The 14,668-nt window shown below is 32.4% G+C and overlaps 1 protein-coding gene across 1 annotated transcript; it reads right to left on the bottom strand.

Annotated features, from left to right (window-relative positions):
• Positions 1-822: 822 nt before the first annotated feature.
• On the bottom strand, positions 823-12,612 carry LOC123701721 (facilitated trehalose transporter Tret1-2 homolog). Its single transcript, XM_045649229.1, has 10 exons — positions 12,446-12,612; positions 6,952-7,184; positions 5,731-5,884; positions 4,915-5,084; positions 4,304-4,424; positions 3,689-3,781; positions 3,215-3,273; positions 2,283-2,441; positions 1,570-1,752; positions 823-1,124 (listed from the first exon to the last, which is right to left on the bottom strand). The coding sequence occupies exons 1-10, from the start codon at positions 12,480-12,482 to the stop codon at positions 897-899; spliced, it is 1,437 nt and encodes a 478-aa protein (XP_045505185.1). The 5' UTR covers positions 12,483-12,612; the 3' UTR covers positions 823-896.
• Between the last annotated feature and the right edge of the window lie 2,056 nt (positions 12,613-14,668).

The raw sequence follows: 14,668 nt of genomic DNA, 5'->3' as shown, positions 1-14,668 counted from the left end.
AAATTACACGGTGAATTTTGTTTTGTGCGATATTTTTTCCGAAATTTTAAATAATGAATGAATGGGAATGATTATTATTATATATGGCCGAATTATATTATTCTTAGCAATAAAATGCTTATGGAAATTTGAAAATTTATATAAATATAATCGATTGCGGATCATCATAGTATCAGACGTCGCCCGGAGAAGGTAAAAATTTATTTCAATTGAGATTTCCTAAAATGTTTAAAATTAATGTATCACACTCTAAACTAATTAAATCCTTGCTTCATCGTATCTTTTGTATTATTTGAATTTTAGAAATTAAAGACTTTTTAACGGGTTTTAAACGCGATTTATTCTAAATCAGGGAATAGAATTCAGAAAATAAATCGCGTTTAAAATCCGTTAAAAAGTCTTTAATTTCTAAATGTATAATACTCGCGTAAAATCAAACCCTAGAAAATACTATTTGAATTTTATTAAATCTCGTGACATATTAATCTTCATAATGCTGTTTGAATTGTGTTATAGTAGGATAAAAAAATCATATTTTGTTTATTTTAATGTTACTCCTAGTAATATTTTTGGCCATCGGAACATAATTGCTATTATTGTCGTAAGGCGTCTAACAATCTCAATACTAGAGCTTATAATTGATGAGATTTACAGGGTATTCATTAAATTTTTGCTACTTCTATAGGAAATTGGTTTTATTAAAATTATTGTTTTAGTTGAAAGTACGAATGTTACAATCGAATAGTTTAATAGTTTCAATAATATCTATAACCTCCTCCTTCTTTTGAAGTCGGTTAAAAACAGGGATCAATAAAAATATCATTAAATAAAAACAACAATATATTACATTAAAGCTTGTAACACTCAAAATAAAAGCACAAAATGTTCCAAAACATTTATTTCTGTTTCCCCAGAAATGCCTCCTGTATCTGTTCTTTCGTCAAGCCCTTTGTTTCAGGCACCATGATGAGAGCAACGACAAAGTCCACAACAGCGAATACAGCAAAGCAGTAGAAGGAGCCGTGGACTCCGAAGTTCTCCACCATGAAGGGGAAGACCGCCAGGATCCCGAAGTTGAGTACCCAGACCCACTCCATGAGGACCATGGAGGCTATACTTTGCACCTGTAAGAGATTATAACGTGAGTGATTAGGCTTTAGTGAAAAGTAAATGATGGTCAGTCAAACGATATTTTTTTCAGAATTCCTTTCTTTGAAATCTATACTTAATAATATTATAAAGCTGAAGAGTTTGTTTGTTTGAACCCTCAAAAAGAAGTTCCTGAGATTTCTCAGGAACTTCTTTTTCGATTTGAAAAATTCTTTCGGTGTTAGATAGCCGATTCATCGAGGAAGACTATAGGCTATATATCATCACGCTAAGACCAACAGGAGTGGAGCACTGCGGGTAAAACCATAGGGCACAGCTAGTAATATAATATTTTTTTTTAAATTAATTTCTTTGAAATTAACACATAATTAACAATTATTTTCAATTAAAAGCCAATTGAGTACACATCAAGTTTAATTACCAAACCTTCAAAAGTCACAGTAACTATAACATAACTACCTCAGATATAAAAACTTCTCCCATCAGCAAATACGGTATGCTACCAGCTCCAAGGGCGAAAGCGAAGCAGTATACCAAAATGAGCACTGCGCTCACCCACGGAGGGGCTATATTGGTCTGCATCAGGAAGCCCATGCTGAGGAGGCAGAGGCATACACCAATAGCAGATGAGAGGAGCAGCGGCTGGTATAGAAAAATTATAAACGATAGAACTCACGTTGTTCAGTGTAGATTTTATAAATCGTATCTTTTTCTTATTTCGTTAGACTAAAACGATGCTTTTTAATTTGTGTTAAATTTTGTATTTGTTACATATAATAAATCTGTAGAATTTCTGTACATTGAAAATATTGAAAAAATAAATAGCAGGGGTGTTACTGGATCGATACCAAACCCAAATATGTGATTAAAAAAATTTTTGTCTGTCTGTCTGTCTGTCTGTCTGTATGTTCAGGCATCACGTGAAAACTAACGGTTCGATTTCGATGAAACTTGGTATAATTATACCTTATTATCCTGGGCATAAAATAGGATACTTTTTATCCCGGAAAAATACGTAGAAAAAAATGAAGCTAGTCAACTATAAATATCATTCATAACTCAGTGAATCACACCATTAGAAAGAAAGAAAGAAACACACTAATACTATGTACAAAATTTATAACATTCATTATCCTAAGCTAACAACCATACATAACATTTCCAAATCTTACCTTTCTGCCGAACCTATCAGAGAACAGCGCACAGCTCAAGCTCCCAGCCATTAAAACACATGCGAACATGACAGAACACATATGTGAGGAGAGACTTGGAGCAGCTTTCGTGAAGATGTCCTTGGCGTAGACTTGCACTGGTACTATGCCCATCGTGACCTGGTCAGAAATAGGAAGCTTTAATAACACCATAAAGGGTGTTAGTAAGTAGTAGCCAGAAAAAGGAATAGACAACTATACTCACACTATAAAGGGTGTTAGTAAGTAGTATCCAGAAAAAGTACATTACAAAAGTTGTTAGTAAGTAGGAGCCAGAAAAATGAAATAGGTAACTATATTTACAAAAGTTGTTAGTTAGTAGGAGCCAGAAACAGGAATAGGAAACTATACTAACATTTTGAAGGGTTTTAGTAAGTAGTAGTTAGTAATAGCTAGAAAAAGAAATGGGAAAATATGCTTACACTGTACAGGATATGTACGTAGATGTAAGTAAATCGTGAGGAAAATAGAAAGAAGGAAAAGTGAGTGTGATGAAGACCATCAATATACAAATATTAAAATACTGAGTTTTTTATTAAATAATTTGATATTAGTTAAAAAACTTAGATAAAAAGAAAAAAAACTTGAGCGATATCAAGAGACGTCCGGATGGAACGAAGTGTCAAGTTAGAGAGAGACAGACAGAGAACCACGCGCACGCCGCACGCGGCACGGCTAACGACTCTAACAAAAATTAGTGTCGTGATAACTTTTCGTAAGAATTTTCCATCTAGCCCCCTTTCACAAAGCGCGATGAGAAACTTCGTTCCAAAGGTTAAGGAAATTAAAAATATAGGTTTTAAGAAACGTAATGTGAAAACATTACAAGATAATAATATAATAATTAACGTTTCTTATAGACATGTTAATCGATTAGTTACATTCAAACTTACCTGTAAAGATATTACTGATCCTACAGTAATAAATGCTCGTCGCGAAGAAGGTGACACCCCTAAAAAAAATTTCATCATAATTTTAATTTTACATGTTTTTACTAATTGCTGGTCCCGGCTTTACGTAACAATTTAAGTAAGTTTAAGTTGTTAATATTCCAATCAAAGCGAAAGGAGAAGATTCCAACAAAATTTAACTCTATAGATCCGTTTTTATTTCATCTTCTTAATATATATAAATCTCGTGTCACAATGTTTGTCCTCAATGGACTCCTAAACCACTTAACCGATTATAATAAAATTCGCACACCATGTGTAGTTCGATCCAACTTGAGAGATAGGATAGGTTTTATCCCGGAAATCCCTCGGGAACGAGAACTATGCGGGTTTTCCTTTGAAAACGCGGGCGAAGCCGCGGGCGGAAAGCTAGTTTATATATATGTATCGATTTTTTTTGCTAAATAAGATACTAACATAGCATTTTATACGAAGGCATTCTCTTGTGTTCGGCTGAATCATCGTTGTCAGCATTCAAGTTTTCTTTCTCAGCTTTTTCTACTTCACTTTCTGAAAATAAATTTCAATTAATCTTCAATCATCCTATTATTGTCTCTAGATCTAATTTATATATTATGGCTTGACCCTAGGGCTTGACCTAACATTAAAAATAGGAACTGCCAATTTAGAATTGAAATCTTATACATCAGAATTTTATCTCTATAATATTAAAATGAATCGCAAAATGTGTTGGTAAGCGCATATCTCGAGAACGGCTGAACCGATTTCGATAATTCTTTTTTTATTATATTCCTTGAAGTACGAGGATGGTTCTTATGGAGAGAAAACGTAAACATGTACCACGGGCGAAGCCGGGGCGGACCGCTAGTTACCTATAAAAATTCGAACTTTCATAACTTTGCCATGTTGGAAACGAGAATCCCGTTCCCTTCAAAAATAAAAACAACTTTTGAACATTTACTAAAAGATAATAATATAGTGGAACTAAGTATCACAAGTTTGGCCTTCTCTTTTATTTTTAAGGCGTTTATTTATAGAAACATTTAAAACTTCTCTGAAAAATGAAGTTACCATTAATAGGTACAAGTTCCACTGCGGGTAATAAACGTTGTTTCAGTCTGGAAAGTTCTTCCATCACAACTTTTGAGTCTGGTTCTTCACCTCTATAGTGGGCTATTGATTGACGTGCTTCCTATAAAGTAAATGAAAAGCATTATTAGACTAGTATAAATGTATTGAGATGAATAAGCATTATAGTAATAATATATTATTTATTGACTGGTTTGTAAGGTTGATTTAATATCTTACAAACCATAAAAATATTACGATTCTAAGACACGTGGTATCAAATACAAAATGGAGTTTCTTGCCGGTTCTTCTCCGTAGATACTGCTTTCCGAATCGGTGGTAAATGGTAATGTTTTATGACGATTCAAAAGTGCTTTTATAATTAGTCTAATTTTTTAATAAATAAATGTTTGGGTTTGAAAATGAAATTTTACCACATGAAATCAGCAGTTTTGTCGAAATTGTATCAAACATCAACTTCTGTTCACTTTTGTGTTTGTAATTGAGCAAAACATAAACGTACCATACAAGTAATAATTTCTTAATTGAATTATCTACAAATATACAGTTTACTTAAAGTAACACTCAAAATAATCCGTTACAGATATACTCACATCTTCTCTATTCTTCCGCATCAAAAATACTGGGCTTTCTTTAACTGACATGAGCAGACCAATATAAACCACACAGATAGCAACACACGACCAAATTGTGTATCTGTATGTTAACACCCAACCCATGATGTATGAAACCATAGTACCTGTACAGTATGATGCAATGGGTGCTGAAAACAAAGATTTTAAATTAAAAGAATCAATAAAAGATTTAGAAGAGAAATAAAAATAACACGCTTATATTGGCTTCACCTGTATGATGGTAACTTATGACTCGATTTTGAGCCACTTTAAACGGACAGATTTAATTCAAACTTTGCATGCTTCAAGGAGCGGTGACAATACAATAATACCATGAATTTATTTTTAACCGACTTCAAAAAAAGGAGGAGGTTATCAATTCGGCCGGTATGTTTTTTTTTTATGTATGTACACCAATTACTCCGAGGTTTCTGAACCGATTTACGTGATTCTTATTTTGTTCGATGCGGGATGGTGTCGAATTGGTCCCATAAAAATTTTATTCGGATAGGCCCAGTAGTTTTGCAAGTGCAAGTTTGAAGTCGGTTGTTTTTAACGCAGTTATCACTTGTAGTTTATAGATACGAGATAACAAGAATAACAAGGCAAAACTTTATGGTGCTTAATATAAAGCATGTATCCATTCTAGTGTTCCATGTAGCGCTGTATATTTTTAGTTTCGTCAGATGACATTATTAATAAGCACTGCAGCGAATTTAATTCGGAGTTTTAATGGTAGTTGGACAAATGCTTTTTATAGACTTCTTCTATAGCAGAATATAATAATCATTTTACCTGATCCCAGAGCGCCTCTAATGGATTCTTCAGCGATTTCTGATATAAAGATAGGCGCATGAACAGAACTGGCTCCTACTGAGAAGCCACTAACAAATCGCGCAACAAGTATCACGACAGTTGATGATGTCATGTCTATCATGAGAAATGATAACTGAAACATTAAATACATTTGAAACATTGTCGTGTTTACAATTAATAGAGATTTTCTTCTTTTCAAATTATACTTATTTATTTTAGGGACAAGAGTGAATTCTGTGGATACATTATGCTGATTTGTTAATGTTTTTGAAAAATTGACTGACCGATTGGTTTAGTTGCCTTCGAAGGTCGTAGGTTCGATTCTCACCCAGGGCAGATATTTGTGTGATTAACATCATGTTTGCTGTGTCTGGGTGTTAATTATCTATATAAGTATTTATTTAATATTATTCATTATGTATGTTTATCATCCATTTGGTTTCCAAAACACGAGCGAAAAGCTAAGTGTGGGGTCAGATCGTGTCGTGTGTGAAAAATGTCCTGAAAAAATATTTATTTATTATTATTATCAAGAAACCTAAAAATGAAATTGTATTCTTGATTGTTTTCCATAGTATCTCATATTTACAATTTGATAAGTAAGAATAGGGATTTACACAATACCCACGTGAAAATAAACCTGTTTGATTTATGATTATTGCTGTTTCTTTAAGACTTTCTTTTAATTATTTTTTATGGTATGAGAAGGTAAATAAGCAGACGCATTGCCTGATGGTACACAAATTGCGTCACCCATAGCGACTATAACAGAGGTTACCTACTGGAACACCTATAATCTCTATACATATATAAAAATGAATCCCTATTTCCCTTGGTCACGGCATCCCGCATCACGCGTGAACGGGTGGACCGATTTCGATAATTATTTTTTTGTAATATTCCTTGAAGTACAAGGATGGGTCTTATGGAAAGAAAACATAAACATATACCACGGGCGAAGCCGGGGCGGATCGCTAGTCATATTATAAATGCGAAAGTTTGTGAGGATGGATGTGTATGTTTGTCACTCTTGTACGCAAATACTACTGAACCGAATACAATGAAATTAAGCACACATATAGAAGGTATCTTGGCTTAATACATAGGATAGGTTTTATCCCAAAAATCCCACAAGAACCGAAATTATGCGGGTTTTTCTCTGAAAACGCGGGCGGAGAGCTAGCTCCTTGTAAAACTCACCAGATACGGCATGGCGATCACCAGACCACCTTTCTTCCTGCCCAACCCGTCGATCACCATACCAGCACATGCTGTTCCCACCAATGCGCCTAGCGCTGGCAGACTGCCCAGTAGCGACGCCTCCATACTCGTCATGGGGGCTGATAGTAATGTTATGTTCTGACTGGTGTAGTACGATAGTGTGTATGAGGGCCAGACGCAGACGATCCCGGATATGAAATAGCCGAAGACACCTGCAATGCACAGACATTACGAAGTTCTCAGCAAACATCCTACTAATATTATAAATGCGAAAGTTTATGAGCATGTGTGTGTGTGTGTTTGTTACTCTTGCACGCAAATACTATTGAACCGATTACAATGAAATTTAGCACACATATAGAGGGTAACTTGGATTAACACATAGGATAGGTTTTATTCCGGAAATCACACGGGAACGGGAACTATGTGTATGCGGGTTTTTCTTTGAAAACGCGGGTGAAGCCGCGGGCGGGAATCCAGTAATGTCTAATTCTTAAAATCTGACTTTCTTTCCTCTTCCTCAATTTTGTGTTTTCTTATTGTGTGTGTTTTATTATACACATATATTGTACGAATGTTTGCACTAAAATGAGTTGCTTTTATAGATTGAAACAATTAAAATTCAAACCAAGACAAATTACGAATGAATATTATACAAAAATAATAATTAAACCGAACTGAGACTAAAAGCACTAAGTACAAAGAAATCACGAGTTGAATGAATAAATATTTGGGATAATTATTATTAAAAGTTAAATTAGCACAAATAATAACGAATTTCTGTCAACAATTTTGGCGAGGAAAATTCTATAATTACCATAAGTATTTGAACGCTGTGAAGGTCGTTTTTATTTATATTTTCTTAGTATTATAAATTATCTAAATAAAACAATGTAAAGACAAATTTGACGAGGACTTAATTTTTACGTCATCGTGTGATAATGTCAAACGGGTATTAACTATTTAAAACTCAAAGGTGACTGATATAGTGATCTATCAACGCACAGCCTAAACCACTGGACGTATCGGGCTGAAATTTGGCATGCAGGTAGATGTTAGGACGGAGGCGTCCCCTAAGAAAGGATTTTGATCAATTCGGGTAGAATCCAAGGGGATAAAATAGGGGATGAAAATTTGTATTATGTTTATTTATCTTTTCCACGCAGGCGAAGCTGCGGGAAACAGTTAGTTATAAAATAACAAACATTACAATACTATCGAAGATTTAAAAGATGATCACAGTAACTATACTTACAGTACTGAAGTGATTTTTTTCTCAATTAGGCAAATCCTCCTATAATAGAGCCAAAACATGTTAAACCTATATCAGGAGAAAGGGTAGGGTTCAGTTATACATTGTGTTATTTTTATTCAATATTTTATAGTTATGTAATAGTTGTATACGTAGTATATTATTATTAGTCTGTGGTAATAGTAATTATAATATGTATATTGTATAATGTATATCTATACTTAATAATAATATTATAAAGCTGAAGAGTTTGTTTGAACACGCTAATCTCGGGAACTACTCCAATTTGAAAAATTCTTTCGGTGTTAGATAGCCCATTTATCGAGGCAGGATGTAGGCTATATATTATCTCGCTAAGACCAACAGGAGCGGAACACTGCGGAAAAACCGCGGAGCACAGCTTGTTTTTTTTTTTTTTTTTTTTTATTTATTTATTTTAATTAGGCACACCAACAATAAATACATTTGACATTGATATAATTAACATTATTAATTAATTAATATTATGTACTTATCAATAAAAGGTGTAGCAAAATAAATTAAAAGCATTTATAAATTAAATAGAATTATTTATGAACATAACAGATAATTAATTACATTACAATATAAATATTTATTTTTTATTAGTGTTATCTATAATTAAGTATTTATAAAATTATTATTAATCGTTTTACAAATTATTATTAATCAAGCAATTAATAATTTTATGTTTGTATTGTGCAAGAGATCCAAAGAATATATCAAGGTCCGGTATAGAAGTGACAAATTGGTTATATGCTGCACACATTCGAGGCAATGGTGCTTGACGTACTAAATTAGTTCGGCTCACTGGTAAATCAAAGAGATTACTAATCGGTTTTCTGGGTAAATTAGACGGGATTCGAAAAGTGATACCAGAAACAATATCCTCACAGGTAGTTAAACCATTTACACAGTTAAAAAGAAATACCAAGTCGTGTAATTTACGGCGATCTCTTAACGTCATTATTTTGAAGTAATGTAAGCGCTCAGCATACGGACAACGATGTGAGATACCTGGGGAGGTAAAAGCCAAATGCCTAGTGAACGATCGCTGTATGGATTCTATGCGCTGCGAGTGCACGGCGTGATGGGGATTCCACACAACACATGCAAACTCGAGGTGACTCCGTACGAGTGCATTATATAAGGCAATTTTTGTTGATGCTTTAAAGGATATAGCATTTCTTTTAATAAACCCAGTCATCCTTGCAGCTTTCTTAATTATTATATCAAGATGAGATGTAAGTTTGAGTTTACTATCCAAAGTTACACCCAGGTCGACAATTTCATGCTGGTGAAGAAGAGGAACATTGTCGATACTGTAAGTCGAATTAAATGGTACTTTTTTCCTTGTAAATCGAATGAATGAACACTTATTAGAGTTAATTATCATATTATTATTTTTACACCACTGACCTATATTGTCTAAATCATTCTGGATAGCAGCTACATCCGCCAAGCTGTTTACAGTTTTGTAAATTTTTAGGTCATCAGCGAAAAGTGCATAACTGCAGTGTTTGATAGAGTCACAGATGTCATTGATGTAAGCAACGAACAGAAGTGGACCCAGATGAGATCCCTGGGGAACACCAGATGTAGCAGTAAACACTTTAGATCTGAAACCTTTTACAACAACTTCTTGATTCCTTTTATACAAGTAAGATGCAATCCATTGTAAAATAGGACCCGATATACCATAGTTTTTTAATTTTGTGATTAAAGTCAGATGATCCACCTTGTCAAATGCGCTACTGAAGTCTGTGTAGACTACGTCCATTTGGTTACCGATGTCCATCACATGCGTCAGGTCAGACAAAAACTTAACAAGGTTAGTTTGCACTGAGTGACCCTTCCTAAAGCCATGTTGATGTGGAGTTATAAATTTATCTAAATATCGAGTCAAAACTGGACAAATCAACGATTCAAACACCTTTGATAAAGAAGATAAGATAGTTATGGGCCTGTAATTACTGACTGCACCTAGGTCGCCTTTCTTGTGTACGGGCACAATTATAGAGGTTTTCCAATATTCAGGAAATATACCTTGTTTAAGTGACTCATTAATAATTATAGCGAGAGGGGAGGCAATTGCGACAGCGGCGCGTTTAAGAAATACAGGAGGAATTTGATCTGGACCAGCACCCTTATTTATATCAAGTTGTTTCAACTTGAGAAGAACCTCTTTTTTTGATACAATAACCTTTACACAAGAATCCCAAGCGGCTTCTCTATTCTGAACACAAATATTTGATAAGGGTTCAGAATATATAGAAGAAAAATGCAATGCAAAAAGATTAGCTATATCAGGGCCGTTAGTCGCGATTTTGTCATTTAGGCACACAACAGAAGGTATGGAAGATGTCGGATTGTTCCGTTTACTATTTATAAACTTCCAGAAAGCTTTACTATCCTTCGAGATTGCATTTTCGATCTTTAACTTATAATTTTGATGACACTGTGCAATTAATTTATGGGAACGTTCACGTAATATACTAAATTCTAACAAATCGCGGGGATTTTTATATTTCTTATACTTGAGTCTCATTTTTTCCTTATCTTTGATAACGTGAATTAGGGCGGACGTAAACCAGGGAGGGTATTTACTTTTCTTCATTTGTTCAGGGATAAACGTAAAATTGTGTTTACTGTCTTATTTCAATAATGCGAAATTTCATGGCAATTTAAAGGTCATCTGTTATTGTAGTTCAGAAATTACAAAAACGTCTCAATGAAAAACTGTTAACTTTAATAATTTTCGCACTTCTGTAAAAAAAAATGTTATCGTGACTTTTCAGTAAAATACAATAACCAATCGTGATTTATTAATATTCTAAAATAAAATAACTAATGAGACAAAAAAATACTTTATATAATTAAAACAAGAGTTAGTATTAACAGTTAAAAATAAAAAAAAAAACGTGGTAGGTATTTCTTTCTCTACAAAGTGAGTGTGGGTCAACTATATTATACATAATACATATTATAGTAATATGTGATATTAAAATAAAATGAAACATAAAAAAATATGCAAAGTATTATACAAAATATATTATGTAGGTAGTAGCTATTTTTAATTTCAGTTTACATAATATTATACATACTATAAACAATGCTATTGTTCTAGTTACTATTAATAATAAATTTTATAAGTAATAATAAATCATATCATAATTACTTATACTAGTCATAAATCTCTTAGATATCAGCTGTGGCATTAATGTTCTATAATTATTTACAATGAAAATTAACATTAAACATATTGTTATTAAATAAACACAACTACATAATCAATAGTTTTGCTGTTCAATAAATGGTTTAAAAAAAATAGTAGATATGTAACAGAGAACGTTAACTGGCTCTCTGACTATTAACAAAATTTTAAAAATCTATAGATTTTTTTAATAGAAATATTGGACCATGATTGTGTTATTTGGTAGGTAAGTAATTAATATAATGGGGATAATTATTATAGAGTCATATCAAAATGAAGTCCCATATCCCCTAGTGGGGTAAGGGGCAGATACATTATGCGATACATCTATTTCACTGATCGATTTTCTTTAGGGACAAGTAGGTGATCAGCCTTCTGTCCTGCCAGACCGAGACATATTTTTTCGTCGTCTCCACCGGGAATCGAACCCAGGACCCCTCGGTTCTACGCTCATGCGTTAACCACTGTACCTAGGAGGCTAATAATTATAGAGTCATGCATATTATAAAATATATTTTGGTGCTTATCGTAACTTTCCGGCTGTTATTAAAAAAAGCTTTAAAAACTAAATTCACATCTTGATATACTTTTCTCCAAGATAAAAGTACTAAATAATAAGAAAACTATCGAACAATAGTTAGTTTCACCTTCTCTAAAGTAAAATACCTACCTAAATTGTAAAATACCTTCCTAGATAATTTTTATCTTTTATTTTTTTTAAGTATATATTTTTGCATAATTGCCGAAAATATACTCTAAAAAAAATATTTTTCATGAAAATTGAAAAGCGAAAGAGCTATTATAATATAAGAGATTATGTTTTTTTTATTATAGTTTATTATTTTAATTGCATTTTCGCAATGAATATTCATTCAATTTCTTTCTTTCTTTAATAATTATGGTAAGTAATTTATATATTCTAAAATATATAATTTAAGACTGTATTCTGTCAAATTTTCATTAAAATAATTAAAAAGCTTTCAACATACTTGCTAACGTAGTTAGATACTGGTGCTGTCTCCCCATCTTTGTTTCCTTATTTCACTTTGCACTTAACAATTTAATTTAATATTTTAATAAACTTTAATTAACATAACAGTCACTCCCACATAATATATAGTAATACTTGAAATAACAAGACACATTCTCTCATTTATACATAATAAGTAATTAGTGGATATTTACACAATGATACAGTAGCAAAACCAAAAATTAAATACATATTTTATCTTTAATTAAGGTAGTAAATTGTATGTGATAATTGTGTTTATTCGTATTGTTTTCTTGTGGATCTAACTAATAAATGTGTGTTTTATCATGTCTAAAATAACTCGGGTCAATTATAATTATAATTTTATTACTTATTAATTGGATAATTGTAATAATACGACAATTAAATAACTCGTGAATCCAATTATATTATCACTACATAATATAAAACAAAGTCGCATTCTCTATCCCTATGTCCCTTTGTATGCTTAAATCTTTAAAACTACGCGACGGATTTTGATACGGTTTTTATAATAGATAGAGTGATTCAAGAGGAAGGTTTTAGTATATAATTTATTAGGTTTCTGACAAAGCGGGCGAAGCCGGAAATTGGTCTTATGTGTCCGTGAAAACTCTCTTTTTAGAGAATAGAACCTAGGACTGTTGGTTATACGAAGGAGACGCTCAAAACACTAGGTAGGCTAATTTTATTGTATCCATACAAATCTATTTTATTTTGAACTAGCTGTGCTCCGCGGTTTTTCCCGGAGTACTCCGCTCCTGTTGGTCTTAGCGTGATGATATGTAGTCTTATAGCCTTCCTCGATAAATGGGCTATCTAACACCGAAATAATTTTTCAAATCGGACCCGTAGTTCCTGAGATTAGCTTATTATTATTCAAACAAACAAACTCTTCAGGTTTATAATATTAGTATAGATAAATAAACTTTTTATTTTATTTATTTATTTATTTCTTCGTAATCATACAGCATTACAGTAAATAACATTTCATAATATATTGATACAGAACTATGAGCCAATTAAGATTACAAAACAAGATACTTACAGCTAGATAAATGAGTTATTTTTTAAATGACATATCAGGAAGGAGTGTTTTCCATGTTATGGTGAATTATATAATACAGTAGGAAAGGTTATTAAATAATTAAACAGTTAAATCTGAAATCTCCCTTTGTGTGAGTGTGTGTATGTGTGTGTGAGTGTTAGTGTGATGTGAATGTGTGGTTGTCTGGACTTGCGTGTTAGTACTAAAGCCGAATTGTATGTGAATTTTGTTAATTTCTTTTATAAATCTTTGCTTTGATAAAAGGAAAATATCTAGTTCTTTATAGTCTTTATTGTATATATGAGAAATTCTACACATAATTCGATTCTTTGCGTAATTACTACTAGAGTTAGGAGTATAAAATAATGATGTGTGACGAGTTCTAAACTGAGGGGTATTGAAATAAACCAGTTCTAGGAGTTCCGAAGAATCAATTCTTCCGTTGCATAAAGCATGAAGAAACAATAAGTCACTTTTAATACGTCTAAGTTGTAATGGTTCTAATTTAAAGTATAAGCAAACATCCGTATATGTGTTGAAGCAGTGTCTAGCTTTAAAACACAAAAACCTTAAAAACCTTTTTTGGATAGATTCTAATCTGTTTACGTGTTTAGCATAATATGGAGACCAAATATTTGAGGCATAGTCGAGTATACTCCTGACATATGTAGAATACAAAACTTTGATACAACTAATATTTTTGAAAATTTTACAAGTGCGTTTAATAAACCCAAGTTGTTTAAGCGCCTTATTCACGACTACGTCCATATGCTGTGTCATACTTAATTTTTGATCAATAATTACACCAAGATCTTTTACCCAGTTGACTTCTTTTATTGGATCATCATTTAATGTATAAGTGAATGAAATGGGTGCCTTTTTTCTAGTAATTGATATTTTTTGACATTTTTTAATATTGACAGTAATTCTATTTTTTCTATAATAGGCTTCTAAATTAGTAAGGTCGCTTTGAATATTTTTACAATCATTAATAGATTCAACAGCAAGATAGATTTTTTTATCATCCGCATACATTAGATATTTAGAGTGGATAAAACAGCTGAAAATATCAAACAGATAAGCGTTATATAAAAGAGGTCCAAGTATTGAGCCCTGCGGAACTCCAGATATGATATTTACGAAGTTACTTTTTGC

This window comes from Colias croceus, chromosome 22 (genome assembly GCF_905220415.1).
Source record: "Colias croceus chromosome 22, ilColCroc2.1".
Lineage (NCBI taxonomy): Eukaryota > Metazoa > Arthropoda > Insecta > Lepidoptera > Pieridae > Colias > Colias croceus.
The sequence above is the reverse complement of the archived record's forward strand: the minus strand, read 5'-3'. Positions and strand labels throughout refer to the sequence as shown.

What these genes read in the sequence shown, in the direction of transcription:
- LOC123701721 (XM_045649229.1), bottom strand. Translation starts at nt 12,482, where the DNA reads ATGGGGAGACAGCACCAGTATCTAACTACGTTAGCAA. An exon ending in TGATCGCCATGCCGTATCTG is followed by an intron (nt 5,885 to 6,951) that starts GTGAGTTTTACA and finishes TTAATGTTTCAG; the next exon opens with TTATCATTTCTCATGATAGA. An exon ending in CTGATAGGTTCGGCAGAAAG is followed by an intron (nt 1,753 to 2,282) that starts GTAAGATTTGGA and finishes TTTCTATACCAG; the next exon opens with CCGCTGCTCCTCTCATCTGC.